Genomic DNA, 21870 nt, shown 5'->3' with positions numbered 1-21870 from the left:
GATGTGTCTGCAGCTCACTGCACTGCAGGGGAATGAATATGTATATGAGGGGCTCATTCACGTTCTGTTGGATAATGAGACGCCTCAAAGAATAATCAAATATAATATATTAAGAATGCTTCTTGGTATTAGAAGCGTTACTCTCCATTAGGCTTATAACCAGAGAAGCATAACTAAAGTAAAAATGATGACAACACATTTGAAAATATATGGAGGCCCTTCGTAAATTATGATTTACACTGATCAGTGAATGACACTTTTTTGAGGATACTGCAGTTTCTGAGCTTGTACAATTTTTATTTGTAATACTTGTCACATTTTGCACATTTTGAGAATAATTTAATAATTTGCTTACTACCATTTATTTACACAGCGGAAACATTTCCCCCTCTCTCCTTATTCTTGTCAATGCAGCACATTTATGTTATGATGTGTATCATATAAATGTATAGGCTGTTTTTTTAAGGCATAAAACGTGTTTGAGAAGAAAAAAAAGAAGCATTATCATCTGATTTATGATCATCTCTATATTTAAGTGCATTTTTATCATCCTAATCACAGATAAATCAATCATGTGCTTGTAAGCAGCATCTGTCTATTTTGCTGCATTTACACAACTTCCCCTCATAACCGATTAATTGTTAGAAAATTGCTATACAAATCTTGATTAACTATTTTGAAAGTCCTGGTTTTAACATTCATGTTGCACCATAGTTCCAGATTCAGCTCAGAAGTTGCCCAACAGGCTCAAAGCTTTATTAAGCAAAGATTGTGACAATTATTCTTAAGACAGCTGACAGATTTTTACCAGGAGACTAGTGATATTAAAAGCGGGCCGATAGAGTCATAATGTCGTGCCATTATTACATTCTCAAGTACGTGACATAAAATTAAGGGCACAGAGCAGCTTAAATAGCAGCTCCCTAAAGACAGAGATGCTCAAAAACTGCTTCAACACACAATACTCGGTTCATCGTCTGACATGAAGGAATGCAGAAAAAATACTCATTTGGACTGTACTATGCCAAACGTTTCATACTTGATTAATTACTTGAAAAATAATTGCTAATGAAAATTGTCACTTATTAATTAGCTGTCAATTGAGTTAGCGCTATAGGAGGAAGAAAATTGGCTTGGTACATTCAGAGGACTGTGATTAGTTTAATCATACCATAAAAAAACTCCAATTATAATCAGTGTGTGCACACTTACAGTACTCATGAATTTATAATAATGAATTCCTATTAATTATTCAAATTAATTTAATAATTTAAAGATAGAAAGTCTAATTTAATGAGTTTTCATTTCAGGTCTTGAGACATTTAATTCCCACTCTGCTATAAAATACAGGCTTTTTCTTGCTTAAATATCAAAACTGTCCCATTAATAACTGTATATGGATTGATTATACTAACTGTAATTATGTTCACCTTATTCTCTATGATTTAAAACTGTTGGCATAGTTCCTACTGTAGTAAATTTGACGTTAAAGGATATCAAAAGCCTTATTTTGCAGACTCCCCCATCATTTTTAGCAGTATAATAAAAGTATAGCTACTAAAGAAGCTGAAATCTGATATCTACAAATAAAAATGAGCACAATCATAGAGGCTTCAAAAGGGAATAGTTCACCCCCAAAATGATGAAATTTCTATATCACCTACGTACCCTTGTTATTCTGAATTATTGGGAAAAAAACCCATTGTTTTTCATGCCCACCTCCTGTATATGGAGAATCCAAAAACTGAGAAAATTCTTGGACTGCAGTTATAGGGTCCCAGTTTGACAAAAGCAAAACTTTATCAAAACATCCGTTTAAAAACTTTCACACAACACATGCAGTATACAAACTGTTGTAAGGATGTATGAAAGTTGACGTTGTAAATGATGTTCATGTCACATGCACTCTGTGGACTCTGACGGATTAGTTTAAATAATGAGTTTCACTTTTATTTTCTCTTTTACATAAGTTTGGCTCAGTGTGCTTCGTTCTCACATTTCAGTTGAGTTTGCATCTGAGTTTTGATATTGCACGGATTAAAATCAAACCAATGACAAGCAAGGGAGAAAAAAGCCTTTTTGACTACCTCTACCTAATTTAAATATTATCAAACATACTAAAACGGTTAAAAGTTATAGATGTTATGACAGAAAATGCTTTTTTTAAAAAAAAAAAAAAAAAAAAAAGCTAAAACCCTTTTTTTCTGAAAATGCAATTTCAACCAAATAAGACACATAATTCCGATGGTTGGGCCCCCCGAATCTTGCGGAGAAATGGCCCCTGCTTTCACAATGTTTGGGAAGATGAAGATTAGATGTTATCTTAACGCTGAAAAAAATTATGGTTAAAAGGACTAAAAAAAAAAAGTTGTAATAAACTGCGATAGTCTGCAAATACAGAATTCTGACCATGAACTGCATGTAACAGAAAACATGAACCAGGTGTAACTCAGATGAGTCCATCTACTCTGATGGCATAAAACACACACACACACACACACACACACACACACACACACACACACACACACACACACACACACACACACACACACACACTACAGATTGAGAGTGCTGCACCTGCTCTCTGTCTGACAGGCAGGATTAAAAGGTGTTTTATTTCTAATCCAACGGCAGCAGGACTTCACATATGTGCCCAATCAAAAAGACACACACATTCACACACACTTCTATACCCACACTTCTGCCCCTCTATATTACAATGGTCCAAAAATGCTAAACACTCCTCCCCTGTCTCCCTGGATACCACAGCATCTGTTGCCCGTAGCGGTTATCTGGTGATTACATGAAAGCAGCGGCCAAATTCTATTTCGAAAGACTCATTGTCCTATTCTCTCTCTCTCGTCATCCCCTCACTTCCCTTACAGCCATATGTCCTTCCCCACATCAATCTATTATTTCTACCACTACAGTATCTCTCTCCACAAACACAGATACACACACACACACACACACACACCTCTCTCAGGTACAGTAGTGACCTCTCCAGCACCCTGGAGACTACTTCAGTGACAGTGTACTGCTGCAGTGGCACACAGTCATGAGGACAGCTTGTACAACGCATGCTCACACACACACACACACACACACACACGCAACTACTCCCTCACATGCAGTCCTGCACGATCGATAAGATCTGCTTCAAATGAAACACTACATGGACAAAAGAACAATCCACGTGGTTCACAAACTGCGGTCTGTCTTATCCCGGAGGTGTCGGATGGCGCTGAGGTAAGGGCTCTGTGCAGGCCGGTCTACGGTAACTTAACATTATGGATCAAATGCTTTACTGATATTATTTAAGGATGATTTCTGGACACAACTACAAAATTTAGTGCTACGGTTATTCTCATGAAAATAAAGACTATGTGCTCAGTTATCTGAGTTCTGTATTTTGCGTTGAAATTATAAGCACTTGTTTTTTCCTCCAGAGATATTTCCTCCTGAAATCAATGCTCTACTAAAACCCAACTATATATTAGAGATGTTCCTGATGACTAACTTTAAACTAAAGTTTTTAGATTTTTCAAGTTTTAACTAGACTAGTCTAAAAGTGGAAAACACTTAGAAAACAGTCAAAATAATTACCATATAAAGTTAAACATTGTCCAAAAAATGGAACCAAAGAGTATTTTCAGACACAGTGTCTTATCTAGAGCTTCAACGAGTACTCACTGTATCAGTTATTTAAAGGACAGAAACTTACTTAAGAACTAATTTGATGATCATTTCAACGTGTAGGTCATTTTTCAAGCAAATATGCAAAGAATTTGATGTTTTCAGGTTCTCAAATTTGAGGATTTGTTGCTTTCTTTGGTCTTACATTATAGTATATTGAATATGTTGGTTGGGCAAAACAAGACACAATATTTCTATATTTTGCGCCATACATTATGAAATCCTTTTTAGGAAAATGCCAATGAGTTTACAAGGTAGATTTATTAGTCATTTTTAAACTATGTTTAAAAAGTGAAATTAAAACGTAATTAATTAAATTTATTATTAAATGTCAGTTATGCTGCCTGCATGGCTATCTTGCTGTTATTGTTTTGTACTGATATTTTGTTGTATCTGTCTTCTGTCTTAAGAGTTCCTGTTTGTTATTGCTGTTTCTGTCTTTATGGTGTCCTTCTGTCTTAGTAAAATAAATAAAAAACAAAATCATTTTATAGGTTTCAAAACATCTTGGCAAAGGACTACAGTTGAAAATTATCCAGCTGGCTAACACTGGCATATTTACAGAAATGTTGATGAATGTGTGTTGTCCCAAATAAAATGAATGGAATAAAATAAATTATTCAATGAAAGTATGAAGTGTACCCATTTTGAAAAGAGAGGACCTGTAAAATTAAGTAAATTCTTCCAAAACAAACTAGAAAACAGTTTCTTTATGGACCTGGCTTTGTGCATAGGGGCAGGTCATGTTAAAATTGGAAGAGACGTTCACCAAACTGTCACCACAAAGGTGGGTGCATCCTGTTGTAGCCTTGCACTGAAAATAATCCCCGTACTGACAAGTATGTGGACACATAGAGGTATAGCCTTAATGTAGGCTTGTGCAGCCTCTAGTGGCTTTACTCTGCACTGCAATGCAGCTTCACTTCAAATACAGAATCCTTGTGCTATACAATACTTTTATCTACATGCAGGTCTGAAATAGAGTACTGACGGAGTATGCAGCATAAATACACTTCATACGCACATTATTTGGATTTTCTTGTTTCTCTGTTTTACATAACAGAGAGGAGATTGATGTATAGTTTGGTTTGTGTGTAAAAAGTGATGCATTTAAACACATATAAGCTCAAAAGCATGTATTAACACTTTGTCTGTCTCACATATGCATCTAGAAACACATACCCATACACAAACATACACAAACATACACACACGCGCGCACGCGCAGCATGTGGGCGGTATCCCCAGCGCTGTGAAACATCTTGCATCCCACATGCTTATATAACTCCCTCTCCACCTCCTCCAGCTGATCACTCATCACTTTATCACTTTATCCTCCACTGGGAAGGAAAAACACCCCTTCTCTCTCTCCTCTCTCTCACTGAAATCAGCCAGGCAGGCGCCCTCTGCAATCGAGCATGATTTCGTTACACTCGTGGCATCAAAGGAGCACATCACTCCGAAGAGATCAGGCTGCAGTAAATCCCATCTCTACTGAAGATTTTATGTTGGTAAAAATTGAATCATAAACCTGCACCACTTGTGACAACACAGAAGCTGAAATGTCAAACCTCGTTACCATCCACCATTACTGATATTTACAGAAGGAGAGGACTCAATCAATGGAAAGCTGCTGCAAACTATCTGCTCGCTCCTTTTTTTACTGCAAACGTTAAAACATAAACTTCCACAGCAAGAAGATAAGCTGCAATGACAAGAAGGAAAACAGAGAATAACCTTAAAAGAAGATGCAGTACGGTTATGATATAACAGCACCTCCTTCCTGTTTGCATTCTTAGCACGCATTGCACAGTAATGAGAAGAAATGCCTGATGGGCATTCTGCACACTCAGTATGGACTCTGCATCCCACAGAGGAAACTTTCACATCGACTTCATCCTCGTTTCAGCAAAAAAAAAAGCCAAAGGACAAAGCGTGTCCGTCTGCTGATGTATGGGCCTTTACTGCGATATACTGAGCCGGAGAAACAAATTCACCCTGTCACTCAGGTGAGAGATGAGGACAGAAACCAACAAGCGCTCAGCTTCACAAAGCCGCAGCTGAGAATATATCCATCAGTAACCATCATTAAGGCTAAAAACTTGTTTTCCACAGCTTAAAGGTGCAGTTAGCATCTCTCTGCGAGGGAGATATTTGACCTGACACACACATTTATTCAAAACAATAGATAATACTGTTTGCCAACACAAGAGGGATTGCCTTATTAGTATCAAGATTGCATCATTTGATTGGAAAAAGAAGTTGGTTCACGCAACAAGCCAGTGAAATATCGGCCATCTCTGTGCAGTCTGCAGATAAACCTTGTTTTAAGAAGACATTTCTTAAAAGATAAAGCTGGTGTATTTTTCCTATTGTGAACAAATCCCAAGAAAAGATCAAAAAAGGAGACTTGTAGCACTTTCTGCTTTCCCCACTCTTTTGTGGCACTTAGTCCTGAGCCTTTTTTTTCCCCTTAAGAAGGCATGAAACTTTTAAAGCCATTTAGTACTGCACTTTCAGAGAGCCAGAGACATACTTAAAATTAGAATTACCGCTTCACAGTTGCTTCTTCTGCCAACCGGGCAAGTAGAAAAGTCATGTCTGTCCAAATGGATATTTGTCAAGACGACATTAAGGGATTTTAATAAAAGGTATTCCATTTATTTTGTGGCTAAGCAGGGAACCTTCGCACACATCCTAAACCCGGCAGCACAGAAGATCTTTATAATGAGCACAGCTTCAAAGTGGACACCCAAGATCAGTGTCCCCAGTTCAGTAATTGACCAAATGTCTCCCCTTCTGTTCCCAAGTTATGGTGTTGCATAATGGCCGAAAAAGTGCTTTTGCAGAACATTATGATGTCACAGTGAGGTTGACCTTTTGGATAAGAAAAATCAGAACTTCATAATTTCGTCCTGTTGGACATTTGTGTCAAATGTGCCTTAATTAGCCTAAGAATTCTTGGTTTATGGCCAAAAACATGTTCCTCACAGTGACCTTGACCTCTCGACTTCCAAAAACTAATCAATTCACTGTTGAGTTCAAATGGACGTTTGTGCCAAATTTGAATAAATTCTCTTAAGGAGCTCTTGAGCTATTTTGTTGACAAAAATGGGACAGAGGGACTGAAATGGGAAAACATGATGCCCTCAACTACAGCTGTCGCCCGTGAAGAGGCACTGACATATCCGGACCTTTAGCCGCTTGTATCGGTCAAACAACAGCAAACGTTAGACAGGACTTTTAAGCTTCAAGCCATTTGGCCTAAATGTTGAGTAACTGAGCAAATTTCAGCGCCTGATGAAGACTGAGAGATAGGGTTGAAAGCTCTAGAAAAAGCTGGCTGATTATTTAAACCATCTTCAGGGTTGATTTCTCAGTTTAGAAACTAAAGCAAACTGACCTTCATGTGTAAATATTTAAAGGAGCGCCACTTTACATTTATGTAGTAGCACCGGGGACAATTTTCAACTGTGGATTAATACATATTTGGTTCTCTGGTTTATTAACAGAAGCAAGACAGTCTATACGGGTTCAATAGTAGCAAATTTGGACAACAATGGAGGTTTTTGACTCAGAGAAACAAGATATATCAGGATGTGGACACATGGACAACAATCTGGTATTTTCATGGAATTTGTTGGAAAAAAAGAAAATCACCTGCCTAATCCTTTAAAATGAAGCATTTTTAAGACTTCATGTGAAGGTAGGAAGAGAAAATAAACTACGTGACTCACATTGATGAGCTCGATCTCCCAGATCTTCTTGACCAGCTCCATGGAGGTGTAACCGTTGATGAGGAACGACTTGGTGTAGTCACCGAGCTCCAATGACTCCAGCCACTCTGCCACCGACGTGGGGTTGTTGCCATCGTAACCAACAGGTCGCACCTTCAGCACAGTGAGAAAAGTGATCCTTAAAGTGCTGTTTTTTTAACTTTATTATTACTTTCTGCAGTTCTTTACAAGACTTTGAAACATGTCCTGGATACCCTGAGCATATTTTTGAATATCTCTGCTGCTTGAGGGTTTCATGACATAAAATTTGTTTTCCTCTGTGTTCTCATGAATAAAGGAGAAACTGTGATGAAATGTTGGATGTGTTTTTTCTGCCCATATGGTGCACTACCTTTGACCTGGAGCTTTGCAGCACAGAACAGCTTGTACACTCCGTACAAATGCTAACTACCATACAGCCTACATACCTAATTCTTATATAACATGACAGCTGTGTGAATTTTATTTACACTGAATGCTGCGCTGCTCTTTTTTCTCACATTTTCTGTTTTCATTCTGCTGCAGCAGCCCAATTTCGTCATAAGGATCATTAAAGATTTATTCTATATTTAAGACCTTCCCCAGTAAAGCAGGATACAGGAGGAAGCCACAGATACGGAGCTCTAAAGGAGTGAATATTTTGAGATAAAGCACAAACTGGATTAAAATCTTCTCATATTTTCATTGCAAACAAGTAAACACAAGCCCAACTTTTAAGAAAGGGCAGAATAGGATGCCATCAGCAGGGGGTTACTGCCTTTAGTGAGAGACTTTGTGAGTGTAGCACAAAATTCATAATTCATTCGCTTTCATTTTGACAGGCAAAACAGCTTCAGAGAGTTTATGGTGTTTAAAAAAAAACAGCCCATGTCCTTCACCTAAAGTTGAGCGTGTGTTTGACTACTTGTGTTAGGGCAGGCTAAAGTTTAACGTTTCATTTTTTTAGTGTTTTGAGAAAGTTTGGGTGGATCAGGAGGGGAAAATGCGGACTGGAGATCAAGGTTTTTTGTCTGGGCGTCTGTATAAAACCTGCTTATCTCTGAGCTCAGAGTCTCTTTTTTCTTTCGGTCTCTTCTCTCTTTCTCTCATTCCAGCTCCACACCTTTGATCGGACTTTTTCTGTCTCACACACATGCGCACAAAAGCATTTGACCTTGCTAACATACAGCAGAAAACTCCCCTATTAGTCTGAAAGTATTTTGTTGCAGTATTTGAAAATCATTGGTCCCCTTGAAAGCAACTGCTGGCCTTTTTGCTCCGTGACTAATAAAAGATGAAAGTGTGTCTAGTTGTTTTTACCTGCGTGTGAATTTTTCAGATGCAACACAATGTTAAATAACAGCACAATGTTAAATAACACTCAGCAAAGTGAGAGAAGTTTTCTTGTGTCACTTAAAGGTGGCAAGAGGTGACACTTAATTGGTGGAAATGGATTTTTCAGAATAAATGTGTTTTCTTTAGTTTAAAATTCGCCTGAAACAAAGAATCATCCCATTTTTTGTGATCTTAGAACGAGCTGTTAATGTCTACATAGAGAGAGGGTGCTCATCAATGGAGTCTGCTTCTTCGCACAGCCATGTTTTTCACAGTAGGTCAAAACATTGAGTGCGTTTGTTTCAGAGAAAAAGAGACCTCTGTGGATAATTTGGCTCCTAGTACAACACTCCCGAACATCTGGATGGTCAGTTATCAAAGAAAAGGATGAGCACACTTTAGCAGGTGCTTGGTAAGCGAGCCATCTGCGACAAGCTGAACTGTGTTGGAGAAACTCTGATTTGAACGTGAGACTGCTTCATTCAGTGTTTTAGCTGATTTAAATCACCTGATTTGTTTGTTTTGGAGGACGAGACCTTTGGATAATTTGGCTCATTTAAAAACCTCCTGAGCAATGAACACTGAAGGATTTCTAACAGGGAAAAGTTTTCAGCTGGTTGCAATCTGCAGTCCTCACTGCAACATGCTAGATAGCACAGTGTCTCTCAAACGGGGATACAGGTAACATAATAACATGGTTGTTCACTGAGTTTAACTAAAAATGCTTTGCACTGGTCAGAGTTAAAAATATTTTACATTATTGATTAAAGTTTGAGAACCACTGACTTAGAGTTTTCTCGAACCCCCAACTCCTTGGCGCCTTGTTAAAGTATTCAGCAGAACATGCAGAGAAAAACTTAACCACCCACAGAGAGAGCTATATGTCACACAGATGGAGCAGGGGATTTGCTGAAATTTTGACTTAACAAATTGTCTGCAGCTTCAAGTGAACATCATCTCTCATTTGGATTATGTCAATCTTAAACTGAAAGTAAGTAGTCTAAAATTTGATGACTTTATGCATGCGACTGACATTTCAATAAACACAGTTAAGAAATTGCAGGTTTAGTTCATGTCTAAGCCTTTCTTGGTGGGATGTCTTATTATAACTGTATTATTATTATTATTTGGATTAATAAAGCACCTTTCAGGGTACCCTTAGGGCTTTACAAAATAAGAACATGCATTTGAAAAAACTAAATAAAAATTAAAATAATGAACAAACAAAAATAGAAATAATAACAGTAATGATAGCCGTCGTGAACACAATAAGCTGGAGCTGCAGTACTGACCCTGGGCAGCAGCCGTATGGCCTGCAGGAGGCGTTGTCTGTGGGCCGAGTTGAGGATCCCAATCTCCAGCAGGTCCTGGTCTTCCACAACATTGCTGCCCTGCAGAGCAAGAAACAAGAGATAACGTTAGGATTTATGCAGCATCTTTGCAACCAGAGCAAAAAATGAAACAGTGTCTGCAAGGGCTAAGTGTGGCTCAACACAGGAGACTTTAACAGACAGTTCCCTTGCAAAATAAACCCCAAACAATAGCAGCTATAAGCGCTAAGGTCCGCACTTAAACAAAACACCAGCAGCAGCAGTTAGCATTTCAAGGTTTAAGGCCTTTATTATTCAATTGATTTATTTCAGTTTTTTCTTCTCCTGTAGTAAAGGTTTGTGATATCTGCAGATAATTTGGCTCATTTAAACACTTCAACTTCTTTAATAAGGACGACATGTGTTTGCAAGTTTTACCACTAAAACTCATGTAGCCTTTGTATATTTGTCTGCAAGCGATACAGTTCTAGCTGTTTAAATGTGTTTTTCACACCACAGCAGGTGATCACTGTTTACCATTTATTTCCATACTATTTGAAAATCAAGTCAGAGATTCTCAAAGCTTGCTCGAGGTGTGTAATCAATCACAGTGAACATTAAGCATTGTCGTTTTATCATTACACGGTAATCCTTTACAAGCAGATTGATTCGAGAAGTCTGTGCTGCATTATGCCCTTACAATAACGTATTAAAATGTGTGATGAATTACAAAACACATGCAAGTTACGACAGTGTGGTTATGCTTTTCATTTTGTACAGAAATGTATAAAAACAATGGCTTTGTGAAACACTGGAAAACTGTTCATGGTTTGCAGTATGATTATTTGTGAATGTGTGCAGTATTAAATAAGCTGAAACATGACAAAACACTGGTGGTACGGACTTGTTTTAAGTAACTGATGTTTGTATGATAGCAATAAAACCATCCTTTTTGGCATCTATTGCATATATAAATCCAGAAGTTTTTCAAGTAAGGTATTTGTTTACCACTCAACCGCCACAAGAGCAAATGCATTAGTCAAATTGGAAAATCATAAGTAAAATATAAGTAAAAAAGAACAAAAAAACTATACTGCTGTCTCTTTACCGACTCTTCTTTAATTCCACGTGGACATGACAACTTTATAACCACAAATGGTCAAAATGCAGTCATGTAGAATTACACAAAATGGGAACGAGAAAGCAGTGTGCACAATTTGCAGTCTCCACTAAATCCCCCTTGAATTTAGTACAACATCATACTCCACTGCACAACAAATGCCGAACAAGCTTTAGCGGAAAAACTCTAGCTTGTTTGTTTTCAAATAATAAGGCAACAAAAACATCAGTCTGTGAGTAAAAATATCATAGATGACATGACTAAGGCCTTGTTCAGACTGCCAGCCCAAATCCTTTTTTTGGCATTTTCAGACTGTATCCAGACTTATTACAGAGCTGAAAAGACAGCAACAAACCACAAGAAATTAGATTTTTCAAAATCAGACCAGAACCACATTTGAAGGTTGTTTTAATAGTGATTCCATTAAGATGCATTCATTGGGGTGTAAGTCTCAAGGTCCACTATGCTACAATATTATCTTGATTCTTTGGACAACAATACTTTATTTGCTGATTCCACAAAGTTTGCCACAATCCGATTCTAATTTGATTAACGTCAGGTGTCTGCGATCAGTTAGACGCACTAATTGATGATCTATCTCTTGGCTCCTTATGCTATGCTGCTAACAATGTTCGGATGTTTAGGAAGTTAGTGCAACTGGACAGGAATGGTGACACAGAGGTGGCGAGGGAATTTAAAAAAACAAAGGCATAGCTTAAAGATGATGATCTGTATTGATATTTTCACTTTGCATCGATGATGTTGGATCATCGGTGACTGAATAGCTGCATCAAGCCACGGTGATGAATCGGTAAACTCCTAGTGTTTCACATCGGCCGCTCTAGCCACTCAATGTGGATTTTAAAACAGGACACACAAGAATAATGTCAAATCAGAGTAACAAGTGCTGAGCAGAAGCGATGCTCCACGGCTTCTACCAGCAGAGCGCTCTGTCGCTGTCTGGTGTGATGGGAGACATCATCATTGTGTGTGAAAGGCGAAAAAATCGTGTCGCCACCTTAGCTATGTCGTTACTGACGCCTACATCATTACCACAGGACCCCATGCAGATACGCTGATTATGTCTGGACACACTGATCCAATCTGATAACTTACAAATAACAGTGCGGACAGTCTATCTTAAAGATCTGATTTTAGAAACAAATCTGATTTGCCTGCAGTCTGAATGCAGCCCAAGAAAAGACAGGAAAGCCATGAAACATCAGCAGAAAGTAGTAGTTTGATATTCTATTTTATGACACACACACACACACAGGCACACCTTGAAGCCAGTATGAGTATTATACACAGTTTTCCCTTTAATTAAGTCCAATGGGAAACATTAAGAGACCTATCAGTCATCCTCTCTCCAGAGAGTGTAATGGAGAGAGTCGTCAAGCAGACAGATAATTGGAGGAAAGGTGCTTCGCAGGGAGGGAAGAGGTGCGGTGTGAATGCAGACAGCTGCAGCGCAGAGAGAGGCTGAACTCAGCCAGGAATACCATCCGAAATATGGATTCTGACAGAAGTGAAAAGTAAAGCAAGGTAATCACTGCAATGATGGCAGAGATATAGAGGGAGGAGAGGGACTGTGAGACCAGCCTGGAGGCATCTTCAGGACCATCCACACACATATACACACACACACACATTGACGGATTACACCTGTCAGTCTCTCTGTATCTCCTTCCTGTCAAACTAATAACAGTGATAAACATCCAAGAGACGAGGACAATAAAGCAGGTAGATAGCAGATATCTCCTTTTTCCTCCCTCTACTTTACTTCTGTCCAGAAGTCGTCTCTGGGGACCATCGTGCCCTCGAAAAGGACATTTTGCTCCGATGCTGTGACATTTTAATTCTAGGTAGCAGCGAGATAGCTGTCGTCTGGATTTTACCGCAATATGCTGGAGAACCTTCACCAGAAAAATCTCTGTTAAGGTGGCTTTACTTCTGAGACTCCAGAGCAGCTAACTTTAAGGACAGGATTATCACATAACCAATTACCATTTGCATTCTAGCACCAGGGCTGTGAACCGGCCCACTTTACATGACTGGTCAAAATCTGGCTGTCATTCAACAAAAATGTCAAAAATGGAAGGCAAGAGCTGGGATTAAAATTCTAGTAAACAGAAGGATACCATCTTGAATAAAATATGGAAAATATGAATGGGTAAACATCATGCAGCACTCAGATCAAACTGCTGAGGAGCCGTTTCTGAGCTGGTTTCAAAGACTAAGGCTGTTTACTGGGCATCTCCAGGTTTGAATGTGTGTGTCTCTATTTATTCAAAGACATGAATATATGCTGGAAGACCTCACGCAAAATGTAACCCCCCCAGTCCCACTGCTGTTGATGACAACTGCTGCTGTTGCACGTTTTTAAGTCTACTGATGGACAATAAAGTCTTATCTAATCTAGATCATGAGTTTAGCAATATGTATTCTTGGAATAATAAACCACACTAGCAGTTAATAAACCACTCTAATTGTGTCAGCAAATTAAGCTTGCCAGTTTCAGACTATCTTACTGATTGAAGGCTGGTAGCTGAAATGTGCCAAGAAGCAATATGCCAAAAAAAAGCAATAGGAAGGAGACTGCTGGCGAGCAAACGTGGATGTAAACAATGTTTGAAAATACTAGAAAAGATCTTTTTTGCACATGTTATAGGAGGGAGTAAATAAAAGCTGTGAGAATATATGAAATGCATTTAGTTAAGAAGCACTGAATGTACGAGTACGATAAAGAGTAACTCCACACTAGATATTGGAGGAAGGAAAAACAGCTGCACCAGCCTCTCTAGGCTGAAAGGTGTAAGTCTAGTTAATGTCTGACGACACTCAACATCACAGCTGCATGCGGTCAGGTGCAGTCAAGTGTAGTATGGTACTACGGTGCCACAGATCCACAGGGTATAGAAAAAGCCTGTCGTCACTAGTTAAATGGACAGCCAAATTATCAGACAGGGTGCAGTACTTATTTAAAGCTCTAAAAACACAGCTTGTTAACAACTTTACAATACTTCTTTTACTGGTAAAACACAAATTACTAAGGGTGTAGATTACTGGTTTCATCACGACACAATATTATATCAATACTTTGGACAACGATATGATATTTGCAGACATTACAAAGTCTACCATAATATGATTTCAATTTGATTTAAGGGCCTGCGATCAATATGAGCCAATATTATCTGCTCATTTAACACAGTCAGTTACAAGAGAAGCTGCCACCCCTTTCAGAGGAGATAAAAACAACATAAACAGAATTGGAAATAATTAAAACTGGTTCATTTTTTTTTCGCTTTCTGGAAAAAAAATGTTTTCATTTGAATTCAAATCATGATCTTAAGACAAACTTCTCCAAACATCCTCAAAATGTGGATTAACAACAAGATATTTTAACTAAAGTATAAAACTCAATTACAACTGTCAAGGATCATAGACAAAACAACGGTCTTTAGTAGGTCACATTATACATTACTTATACATTATACAAATATACACAATCATTATATATACAACATGCTAATGTTATTAGCATTAGCCTATGACATTTTAAATAACAGACGTTAGCTTAGCGGCTAGCGGACTTTTCCTCTACTCATAACTTAACCAGTTTACTATTATTTATGCTTTGTCTTACTCACCGCTGGTTTAAGTCCCTGCACCTCCCCACAGAACAGATGACTTTCAGTTTACATGCGCTTTTTTTCAGTCAACATTGCCAAAACAGAGCAGCTAATGCAACGTTAGCAAGAAGTAAGTTCCTGTTTCCTTAGCGCGGCTTTTGTTTACATATGACGCGCGCTGCCTGTTGACTCGCAGTTTCTCCGAAAACACAACATTTCCACACTGATGACTTATTCCCGCGTAAACTGCGTTATCCTGATCATACTCCTCTTGGCTGCTCGCCACCATCTGCCTGACGGTGACGCAGACTTTCTTCTTCTAATGCCGTTTCGGCAGACTGTACAGTAGTGCACTAGAATAAAGCGCTCTGCTGTACACTATAAAGTGTAATGCTGCCCTCCACAGTCTGGGAGTAGGTATTTCACTCAAATCTTAGAGTACAGACCATAGACTGTATATAACTGTATATTATTACTATATTACAGAGCTGTGGCACCAAAGTATTATAGTACTCTTTGCATCGATGTTACGTGATCGTTGCTCATTTAATCGATATATGGATGCAGATCGATGGATCGTTACACCCCTATTAATTACAACTCAAAAACATGCACCTAAGCTGTCCTTCACCACATATAGATTTTGCATTAATAATTGAACAAAATCAAACACGACACTGGGACTATGTGGCTGTTTGACATCCCATTATGTGCAGCATACAGGACGCACATGGTAGCATCATCTCAATGTTTTTCTGATGCTGGTTATTAATCAGCTATTCTGGATGTGATGACCTGATTTTTGTAGTATGCTCATGCAGTTACTCTGAGGGATTACTGTCTGTAACCATTATATGATGCTGTATGTCTGCAACTTTGTTTAAATGCAACACTCTAATAACTAAACAACAGAATCGGTCTATTTCCGCTAGGGTTACAACAGTATGAGGATTCACTGTATCATGGAATTACAGAATTATTATCATCATCAGTCATAATGACCCTTAGAGAAATGAAATCAGAAGAGTTGATTTTGGTTAAGCACATTTTTTATCACTATAATTGGGACTTGAAAAAATTTAATGGAAGTATGTGTAATAAGTCTCCCTTTTGAAAAGAAGCTTAAAAAGCAATATTTTCAGTCCAGTTGCATTTTTCTTCAGTATCATAGATAAGCAAATGTACACGGTATGATAAACTTTTACACCATGGTATACCTTAAATCCATTATCCACTGACTTCCAAAACAACTTAAATGACTGGCCCCAATACATCACATTCCTACAGTTATAGTTTTAAAAATGTCCTTACCTTCATGAAACACTCACAGTTCGCCTCCCAAAATATCTCATTAGGTTCAGCAAAAGCACTGTGGTTTGGCATTCAATAGTTAATTTTGTCAATAACATTACATATGTCACATGACATACGTCACTAGCTATAAATACTGGGATACTAGGCTACACCAACAATAAAAGAAATCAACGATGACCTCAGGACAAGAACACCAGTCCCCTGGGGGAAAGTCCTGTGTTAGTTTAGTTGATCCATATCCCCTCCCGCTCACCTTATAGGAACTTTTTTTGATATTTGTACATTATGCAGACTTATGCTACGTCACGTCACTTCCTCCTCTAATCCTGATTTATTTACAACAGCCAGTAGAGGCCGCTGTCTTACAATAAATGTTGTACAGTTATTAACTGCTTGCGCAGTCAATGTGTGGTAGTCTTTATGCAGCCTGCAATTTTGCCTGGTTAAATAAAATTTAAATAAAACTACATAAATAGCTGTTTTTATTTAGATGGTAGAAACTTTAAATAACTAATTGCAATGCCTTAAAATCCAACCAAACCAAACCTTTTAATCTGAAGGTCAAAGGTCCACATTAAAAGCAGTACTATTTCTCATTAATGCATCTTCATTCTGTGTTTCCAAATGATTTCCCCCTGAGTTTATGAATCCATGTGCACACAGACTGCCAAATCAAACAAATGGTTTACGAATCCATCCTCTCATTCAGTTACCACAACAGTTTTTTTTAGATTCCTCTGGCGGAGTTCTCCAAACTTTACCTTCAAGAATTAAGTTTAAAATGTCAACACACTTTGGCCGAAAGAATCCCCTTAAAGTGAGTTATGCAGCAGCAGGCTTATTAGTATAACTCTGTCTCCGGTGCTCCAGCAGTCTGTCCCTGCATTGAAATCTGCGGCAGCAGCTGATTGAGTTCATCCTGTGGCTAAACTTATTCCTTCCACATTCAGCTCAACGACCTGTTCGCCGGGGCCTCGGTGAGACGAGTGCAGTTCATAGATCAGCTCCCAAGCTGATTAATAGAGTGCAGAGTTAAGCCAGCATTGGAGTTACCATGCTCTAACTTCACAGCAGAGTAATGACTCGTGGAGTCAGCGCAGAGTAGACTGTGGGGGGACTCAAAGGCATGACTAATTGCTCCCTGTTGGGATCCTGATAGAGAGAGATATAGTTTCTTAATGTTTGTTCTTTCTATCTTCAAACCTATCGTGCCCCGTCTCCTGTTGTGTCTTAACATTATGTTTGTCCCATATCTGTCATCTCAGAGCGCACATGATGGATCGGGGCATGTATATCGCACAGATACATCAATATAACTTGAGCAAAGATAAATGAGAGAGAAACAACAATCAAAAATTGGCTGTTTTCTGGGCTCAGCTTTTCCTGCTAAAGCCTACATTGTCTATTCTGTATTGTGAGAGTAAACACAGTTATTTTGTTTTGCATACGTATGATAAATTCCCAAACACTTAGTATGCAGAGCTGTTATGAACACTAACAATTTATTCTGCTGATGGCGAAAGGTGTTTAGCATCCGCAGTGTTGATAAAAATTGCAATGGCCTGTGGTTAGCTTGTGATACTCCGACCACAGTGCTTAAAAACATCGCCGCAGTGGGTCACAAGCACTGTGAACGCAGGAATTAAAATTCATGCACGGTGGTAGGGGGCTGAGGCAAGACTAAAGACGGAGCAAAAATTGATATTCAGTGATGGTAGTGAAGGCCATTATCTGTGCCAACAGGCTTAGAAGAGTACTACAAATCACGCTCGGCATACTGTATCTCTTGCTCTTTCTCTGTTGTGTTTCTTTCATGCCTCTGTTCATCCCTCGCCTCTCCTCTCTCAGTCATTTTCCATTCTCCACTGCTCTCCTATCAAAGTCTTTTCTCATTATTTTGTTGCCTCTTTCTTACTTACTATTCAAACCATCTCTTCTCACTTTCTGCCCGTAATCCAAACTCATTTTGGTTCTTTACAAACTGTTGCATTTATCTGGTTGGTTTTTTTTTGCATTTGATATGCAATATTTCATTTCAAATAATGTTTCCTCCCTCTGAAGAATAGTTGGGTCAAATTAATTTCGCTAGCCTCACGGCGGCTCTTATCAACTCCTGTTTCTTTAGTACACACTGCACGACATCATGCTTTATCTCTTCATTTCTGCTATCTATCTACTACTGCGCCCCCATTCATCTTTGCACAATCCCGCTCTACCTCTATCTCCATCAGCTGGTTTCCATCTTTCTTTCAATTCACTGTGCTGCCTGACACCAAATAAAAAAGCATCCTCATAAAGGAGTGTTACTTGAAATTCTTTGAGTATTTGTTTTTGTGCCTCCACATTTTACAGAGCATCAGTTTATTTGAGTCTTAAGAGAGTTTCTGTAGTGTTTATCTCCCAAGAGAGCTCTAACAGTCCGCGCTTAATCGTATCATTTCCACTATCGACCTCCTTCCCGCTCTTCCTTCCGCTTTCTATATTCTGGTCACACTTCTGAGCGTCTACGCTGGTATGCCACGTCCTGTGTGGAGTGTGTGTATCTTTGATGGTAATGATGTGTTAACAGGGACAGTGTGACTGCAGTCAGAGGACTATGCAAGGTGAATGGGCTCTTTGCTGCAGCCTAGTCCCATGAAGGTGCCCAAGATCCTCCTTTAAGTGGTTTTGAACATGCATGAATTTGAGACACTGCTTTCTATCAAAAGCAAACCTTTTTCTGACTGGATGCAGTTTTGTGGAACACATTATGCCGGACCTTGCACTGAAAACAGTTTAATAATCAAAATCTAACTGAAATCACAATTAGTCATCCGTTCACTGTTTTGTTTCAGTCTCACTGCTCTCATCAGAAATTCATTGGGCTGCTGGTTTTCAACAAAAAAGCGCTAATGAACCAACTGTACACTACCAGCCTAGAACCAAACATGAACAGAAAGAACGGAGAGTTACTGACGACCTGAAGAACAAAGTGGAGTATTAAACAGCTGTTTTTTGTGACTAAACCTTGTGACTCAAACTGATTAAATGCTTATTAAATGATGTTGGCTATTAATTTACTAGTTGACGACTAACTGACTAATCAGAAAATCGCTGCAGCTCTAAATGCCACAATTGAGAGTTTTCTTCAAACTGCAGTTCCCCATAAATCTACAGAGAGCCATTTAGCTCTTAAAGCTCATTGTTTTATTTAACGTTCTGCAACTTAACTGTTGTCTCAGTTTCACCGCTTTCATTAGTTTATTTTTCAGCAGGAACTGGAAGTTGTTTTCAGCAAAAAAACAAGCTCTGATGAACCCAAAGTTACTGAATAGCAGGTGAACAAAGTGGAGCTTTTAGCAGTTAAAGAGACAGATATTTCCCGCAGGCCTCAGTAGAAACTAAAACAGAAAAGGAGAGTTATTATTGCTATTATAATCCTCAGGTAGCCACAAGCATGACTTCAAATGAATGATAAGTTGCTTTGTGTCTGCTGGATCTGTAAAGTTCACTAATCAACTTTTTAAGGTGACACTAACTACTTTTCCATGCACAAAACATGAAAAAGACAATATTCATTCTAAGCTTTTTACATGGCTAATTAAAATGAATATTCCATTAAAATTCCACACTTGTACCATTTTACATCAAAACTGGGATTTTTTCAAGTTTACCACCAGTGGTGGATTTTACGACTATGCAATGTGTTTCTGCTTCTCATCAGAAAGTGAGCTTTTCTTCTGAGCGTGCATCTCAACCACAGCCCTGCAAACTGTTGGCTACTTGGTTTGTGTATGATGCACAGAGCTGACTATAACCAGACAAGAGAAGTAGACTGCAGTAAAAAAAACGCACAGTATTCATGTCAAAAAATGCACCTAAAACCCTAATATCGTCATATCCCATGTTATTATTGGAAATTGCTGTTTATACGATCAGTATAAAATTCAGAATACTGCCATAATTTGAATAAAATGGGAATATGAGTGTGCATGTCAACAAAGTCAATGTGTCGTTTACATGTTACGAGGTTACTGCGTCATCCCAAGGTGGCCAAAAAAACACTTTTTTATTTAAAGGCAGAAAAAAATGCTCCTTTATGTCTGTGCTACAACTGACAAGCTAATCAGGCCAGCAAATTAACATTAGCAGGCCCTTTTCCCTGTTAGCCTGTTCAGCAAGCCAAAGTGCAGCTACACTGTGAGACATGGTGCTTAATGAACATGGGTACGACATCAGGTTTAATGCATGCAGACTGTACAATAACAACACCTACTGAATCGCAGGTTACAACATACGTCCATCGAGGTCGATATGCAAAAACAAAACGTCGCAGCTTGTGTCACCTATCTGTGCTGCTGTAGTGGTAAAAGAAAAATGAAACAATCATGAACCGAGCCCTCGCTATAGTGGCATTTATGTGTGTCTACAGAAGAGGAGGAGAATGTGGATGCAGTCATGGCTCAGGAAAAGAGGCCGACTTGGCATGCCTAATCTGCAACGAACGCTTTAAGTATCCATTACCATCTACAAGCTTTTAGTGCCAGTGTCGCGCTGATCAGTCGGTAATTTCATGCTGCATTTCTATTGGTTGGTTAGTAGATGTAGGTGGTAACAGCAGCCACACAGTGAGATACTCATCCCAAATGTCTGACAATGTCTGATCACATGACCGTGACAATGGCCATCCTTGAACCTTTCTCACTGTGCGACGCAGAACCACCGTTTTAGAGCCACGACCAAAGATAGGGCCTCATTTCTTTCACGTTGGTCATCTTTCGTCTGGGACAGCCCAAAATTGCACAGTATTAACTGAGCTTTAAGCAAGAAGGATAGTGAGGGTTGTGTTTTTTTGTTTGTTTTTTTGATGCGGATTCTGCTTTCAGTCAGTGTCATTTCAGCTGGTCTTTGGGTAAACACACAATAAAATCTCTCTATATGACTCTTTGTTCCATTGCTCCCCCTCCCCCTGTCTCACACACCCATATAAACGCATGCACGCATTCAAAAAGGGTGTGATTAGTCTCCATCCGGTGTCCTTCATATCAAATACAGTTTCCATACCAACCAGTCCACCCCTTTGCTGTCCGTCCATCAATCCAGCAGCACTTGTCCTCTACTGGCTGGTTAAGGTGAGCAGTCACGCCCACTCTAATGACCCCCATTAGTGGTAAATGGTAATGATAGATTGGACTGGTCCATGTTTATGTGTGTGTCATACATTCCTGCAGTACATATCACCTTCTTGCTGCCATTTACTGATAAAGATCGTGCTCGAGGTCAAATTCATTTGCAAACCAATCAATTCCACAGACGAACTTGAACTGGCCCTGAAATGAAAAAGAAAGCTTTAACTTTCCAATGCGCTGACTTGTTTCTGTTTGAATCTGCAGTTTAACTCAATTCCCCGTGCTGAGTGGAGCTGAAATGAATTTGACCCAAACATCTCCTTGAAAAATCCACAGCCAACAATCAAAAAGGAGCGCAAATGTAATCCCTGCAGCCTGTGCCTCAACTGCATTAATATCAATTTGTGTTGAGTTTGCCCAAGGTCGGAAAGCACTAACTGTCCTCCTGTTTAATCACGACCAACAAAAAGAGGTTAAAAAATTGCTCAGCAAGTGAGACGCCGCTGAAACTTTCACAGAGAGCCACAACAGGGACTTCGAAGTCACCGTGATGTTTGTAGGGCTGTTTCATCTTTGTCTCTTTTCAATATTAAT

At 38.9% G+C, this 21870-nt stretch overlaps 1 protein-coding gene across 1 annotated transcript in view; it reads right to left on the bottom strand.

Annotated features, from left to right (window-relative positions):
* Positions 1–21870, bottom strand: part of LOC121961353 (ankyrin repeat and sterile alpha motif domain-containing protein 1B-like) — a 283009-nt gene that overhangs the window by 50242 nt on the left and 210897 nt on the right. Inside the window, 2 exon segments of the mRNA XM_042511305.1 lie at positions 7437–7589; positions 10082–10180. Of these exon segments, the coding sequence (XP_042367239.1) occupies positions 7437–7589; positions 10082–10180 (252 nt within the window).

The sequence above is a fragment of the Plectropomus leopardus genome, chromosome 22 (assembly GCF_008729295.1).
Source record: "Plectropomus leopardus isolate mb chromosome 22, YSFRI_Pleo_2.0, whole genome shotgun sequence".
In the NCBI taxonomy this organism is placed as follows: Eukaryota; Metazoa; Chordata; class Actinopteri; order Perciformes; family Serranidae; genus Plectropomus; species Plectropomus leopardus.
This window is presented reverse-complemented; position numbering and strand designations above follow the sequence as displayed.